A 4,934-nucleotide genomic window follows, 5' to 3' on the forward strand; every position below is an offset into this window, starting at 1 on the left:
GCAAATATGCAGGGATCCACGGTATAATTATGTGGTTTTAAAAAATGTGTTCACAAGAATATATATTTACCGTAATCCCTCGTTTATCACGGTTAATTGGTCACAGACCCGACCATGATAAGTGAATTTCCGCAAGGTGGAATTCCTTACTGCTTCCTTATTCCTTTGTAAATCGAATATTTTTGTAGTTAGGGCATAGAAAACCTGTTTACAACGTTCTAAATACGGTTTTTAACATTGTTAGAGCCCTACAGACATTAAATAACACCGCTATAGTCACCTTTACACTCGTATTACCCAATACAGTACACATAATAAGAGTAAATAAGTCATATCAGACATAAATATGACTCGTGTTGCAATAAATGCGTTCCCTAGAGGAGACGAGTGAGTGGCGGACAGGTAGTGACGTTGGGGGTTCAGAGTTGAGTTTCAGCTTGCTGTAATTTACAGCCGCAACAGTAGCTCGTATTTTTATTAAGGATTATTGTTCTTGATTTGAGATAATTCAAATGGCAAAATAAAAGCCAGTTGTTCCAGCGATCAAGTCTGGCACTTGCGTGTCTCACCGAAAATTACAGTAAAATTCTTGACACCTAGTGAACAGTGTACAACTACATCAATGTTTCTTTGAATGCCTTATATTTGTATTTTAGTTCATTTAGCATTTAGCATTTTTATGCTTAAAAAGGATTCATTCAGGCAAAAAAAATGTAACAATTGCTTAAATATGCATATTTTTTTTGTAATAATAGGCCATGTTCAACTCCGAAACAGCAGGATTTATTTTATGTATTTATTTAATATATTTTTGAAAAACCGTGATAGAGCCTGAAGGGAAGAGTGTACTTCTCTTTAAAATGGATGACTATTCTCTGTCATTGCTATGGGGCCCCCACACCCCCGAAACTCCCGGCAACGCATGACTCATGAGGCAGATTCTGTGGAAAGATGTGTTGTCTTGCTGGAAATGACATACCATGACGTTAGTTGAATACTTTGAATGGGGACACATTTGACTCAACACGTTCACTGAAAATATGAAGTACTTTCAAGTCATCAGACTAAAGCCAGAGTCATGTCCCGAGTCAGTGATGTCCAAGTCGAGTCGCAAGTCTTTGATATCGTCAAGTCCAAAGTCATCAAAATTGTGACGAGACTGACTCGAGCCCCACAAACCCAACAAACACATGTCATAATAATTGGGCAGACATCTTCGTGGTTAATGAGTGACACTGCTTTTGTTCCACCTCACAACACTGATTTTCATACTACTTGTAAAAACATTTGCTACTTGGTTATAGTCAGCCGTTGCTATTTTATTATGTTAACAAACTTTGCATGGAATTTGAGTGACATTTGTGTAACCTTGCAGTGTTTTTGGCCTGAAAGGTGTGAAACCAACCACCTGTTGCATTACGGGTTGTCACTATCAAATGTTAAAAGTTTACAGAGCTGTGCACTGGGAGGCACTGGGAGGTACTGGGATAGGGGCTGGAGGACGAGGGTAGGAGGAGGGAGCAAAAGGAGGCAGACGAGTCTTTTGAATTTCTCATTAATTCGGTTTGGCCCTCTCTTTCAGTTTTTTTAAAGCCCGCCCACTGACCATTATCAGCCCTTGGGCCTTTAAATACGCCGTCAGTTGCTTTTGTTGGTGAGTGCGCACACTCTTCCAGCACAGCACCTTTTTTTTTCCTTCGCACCCACAACCACCATGAGGGAGTTCAAAAGCAAGGAATTCTGGAGGGCCGTTCTGGCCGAGCTGGTGGGCATGACTTTGTTCATTTTCCTCAGCATCGCGGCGGCCATCGGTAAACCGGGTGACCCAGGCCAGGAGGTCAAGGTGTCGCTGGCCTTCGGGCTGGCCATCGCCACGCTGGCGCAGAGTCTGGGACACATCAGTGGCGCCCACCTGAACCCCGCTGTCACTTTGGGGATGCTGGCCAGCTGCCAGATTAGCGTGTTCCGGGCCGTCATGTACGTTGTGGCACAGCTGCTGGGCTCGGCCTTGGCCAGCGGGATCTTGTACGGCGCGCGTCCCAACACCACTAATGCACTGGGACTCAACTCTGTGAGTAGCAAAAGTTACTTGTCTACACTTATGCAAGGTTAATGGTTAGATTTGTGTGAGCTAGAAAAAAGGTTAAAGTTCCTGTGTGCGTGTTTGTGTGTGTGTGTGTGTGTGTGTGTGTGTGTGTGTGTGCGCGTATGTGTGTGTGAGTGTAACTTCACTTTCAGTTGAGCTGCTGCAGCAACTAATATCAGCAGTCTCAGCTGGTCTGGAGAGATAGCTGCCCACACACATACACACGCACACACACACGCGCACACACACACACACACACACACACACACTGTGTACTAGAGAAAACAAAGCTCAAGTGTGACCCTATAGAATGTCTGCCAAGACCACATCAATTCTCATGTCAGTATAAACGGCTACACAGGAAGCAAAGGCTGATTCTGACATCTTACCTCTCCTCTTGTTTTTTGCAGCTCAGCGGTGTCACCCCTAGCCAGGGTGTGGGCATCGAGCTGCTGGCGACGTTTCAGCTCGTGCTGTGTGTCATTGCCGTCACTGATAAAAGGCGGGGTGACGTCACCGGCTCGGCACCCTTAGCCATCGGACTCTCCGTGTGCTTGGGACACTTGGCAGCTGTGAGTTGGAGGCACCCAACATGCATTGCTCTTCTCGTGTGTCGGTCTAATATGTTTTGCGCTTCTTTTGTTGCCGATTCCAGATCAGCTACACTGGCTGCGGCATCAATCCCGCACGCACTTTTGGACCGGCTTTGATCCTGAATGACTTCACAGACCACTGGGTACGTCTGCTTGTACAATCCCACGTGTTCCTGCACAGCACATTGTCATTGATCGTGGTTATCCACCCCCTCCATCTACCACAGGTCTATTGGGTGGGGCCCATGTGCGGCGGTGTGGCGGCAGCCCTCGTCTACGATTTCCTCCTCTCGCCCAAATTTGACAACTTCCCCGAGCGCATGAAAGTGCTAGTCAGTGGGCCAGTGGGTGAATATGACGTCACCAATGATGCAGCCACCATGGAAATGGCAACCAAGTAGTAGTAGTAACAGTAGAAGTGCACTGTCTGTACCGGGGTGTCCAAAGTTTGTGGCCCGCAGCTCATTTTTATTGGCCGTCAGCATATCCTAAAAGTAAAATTCATTCATTATCAACAAGATATATAATTAGACAGTACCTAGAAAGCAAAAGCCAACATGTTGTTTTGGTCAGATAGCTTAGCATGTATTGATCTACACTGGATTGGTTTTCGCACCGATAATGCACAAAATGTATGAAAATGGCAATCCGCATCATTTCATTTTTCTGTATGCGGCCCTCAGTGGAAAAAATCTGGACACCCCCGATCTATACACTCTTGTGTATACTCTTTATAAAGAGAGCTGTTGGTTTTAGCGTAGTCAAGTCACTGTTTTTATCTCTGGTGTCTTTTTGTATGTATGAAGCACACACCGGGCTTTGACCCCGCACAGTAGTGTGTTGAAATGATCTCCCATTATCAGTATTCTATATGTTGAGCCATTTTATTTTGTATATCTATATTGTATGTGCCTTTATCACGTTTTATGTCCAGTGGGTTGTATGTTGAAATGTTTTGAAAGAATAAAAGCACACAGTTGTTCTTGTTTCACCTGTAACTTCTTTTTTGCTGTTATGATCTCCAAAGCCAGTCCTGTTGTTGGTTATGCTGGAATTGTTTACTGGAATATTTCCATTTGGAAGGACAAATTTATCAATGGCCAGATTAACCCTTTAGGAGGCCCCCGGTGGGAGGAGTTGCAGATGGGGTCCCTCATGCCCCTCTCTGTGAATTGCATGCAGCCATCATTGCGACAACACACTGCAAGTGGATCCATGCTTTTTCTTTGGGCTGCTTTTTATTGTCCACACAAAAATAACTTATTTAACAAATAGTATGGGGGCAGCAGTTGGTGCAACATGCCATATACCATACGTATAAGGCTGCAAGACTGCCAATATATGCTTATTTGTTCTTTTAGTCAGAATGAATGACTATGTCATTATTGTTTTATTACGACTTGTCTTTAAAAGATTGCTCTACATTGACTATCTCCTGCTGATAAAATGTCCTCGTGGTGATGATAATGAAGTTATAATCAACAGTCCATTACAGGACACTTAACACCGTTAATAAATTGCTAAGGCCACGTTACATAAAGCCGAGAACTGAACTGAAGTGAGACAAACGTGGCCAGCTCAGTGATAATATTCTGTTTTTGTTTCCATGATAATGTAAGCTCAAATTTAATCTCAATTTCATCCAGATTGCGATAAAAAAAACGTTTTTATTTCCTTAATAAAAATACCTTTTTTAATCACATCAGGTTGCAATTTATTGTGCTTCTGTACAGGAACTTTTACATGTTGTAATAATCTTTGAATCTGAAGCTCTATTTTATTCCAGTTGTTTTTCTCGTAGCTCTGTTTTGTTTTAATTTGTGTTCGCCACAGCCACTACAGAACATATTTGAACAGCACAGTGGCGCCTCCAAAGTAAGACAATTCAGAATTAGACAACAATTTTGGAGAAATATGCCTCTAAAATTGCAAAAAAATGTGGTTGTGCTTTTTGTTTAGCTTTTTTGTAATGTCACCGCAGAATTGTACCAGTGATGGCAAAGAGGAAAAATGACCATAGAAATGAAACTCCTTCTGCATGTTGTCATTGAAGTCAAGGGGGAGTGCATGTTTACTGGTTTTTGACATTGGTTAACTTCTTTTTACACTTGTATGATATTTAAGAATGTTCAAATGTTACTTAAAACACCGCCTGTCGAGTTTTCATGGCCCCTGATTGGGTTGAAAAGACGCAAAGTAAACAAGTAGATCTGCATCCCGACGTTAGAGCAGGGGTCAAAGTGCGGCCCGGGACA

General features: G+C 43.0%; 1 protein-coding gene across 1 annotated transcript; it reads left to right on the top strand.

Annotated features, from left to right (window-relative positions):
• Positions 1 to 1,629: 1,629 nt before the first annotated feature.
• On the top strand, positions 1,630 to 3,665 carry LOC129175988 (aquaporin FA-CHIP-like). Its single transcript, XM_054766613.1, has 4 exons — positions 1,630 to 2,071; positions 2,497 to 2,658; positions 2,742 to 2,822; positions 2,907 to 3,665. Exons 1-4 carry the CDS (start codon positions 1,715 to 1,717, stop codon positions 3,078 to 3,080), a joined length of 774 nt encoding a protein of 257 aa, XP_054622588.1. The 5' UTR covers positions 1,630 to 1,714; the 3' UTR covers positions 3,081 to 3,665.
• The last annotated feature ends 1,269 nt before the right edge of the window (positions 3,666 to 4,934 follow it).

The sequence above is a fragment of the Dunckerocampus dactyliophorus genome, chromosome 2 (assembly GCF_027744805.1).
Source record: "Dunckerocampus dactyliophorus isolate RoL2022-P2 chromosome 2, RoL_Ddac_1.1, whole genome shotgun sequence".
Classification (NCBI taxonomy): Eukaryota; Metazoa; Chordata; class Actinopteri; order Syngnathiformes; family Syngnathidae; genus Dunckerocampus; species Dunckerocampus dactyliophorus.

What these genes read in the sequence shown, in the direction of transcription:
- LOC129175988 (XM_054766613.1), top strand. Translation starts at nt 1,715, where the DNA reads ATGAGGGAGTTCAAAAGCAAGGAATTCTGGAGGGCCGTTCTGGCCGAG. An exon ending in ATGCACTGGGACTCAACTCT is followed by an intron (nt 2,072 to 2,496) that starts GTGAGTAGCAAA and finishes TGTTTTTTGCAG; the next exon opens with CTCAGCGGTGTCACCCCTAG. An exon ending in ATGACTTCACAGACCACTGG is followed by an intron (nt 2,823 to 2,906) that starts GTACGTCTGCTT and finishes CATCTACCACAG; the next exon opens with GTCTATTGGGTGGGGCCCAT.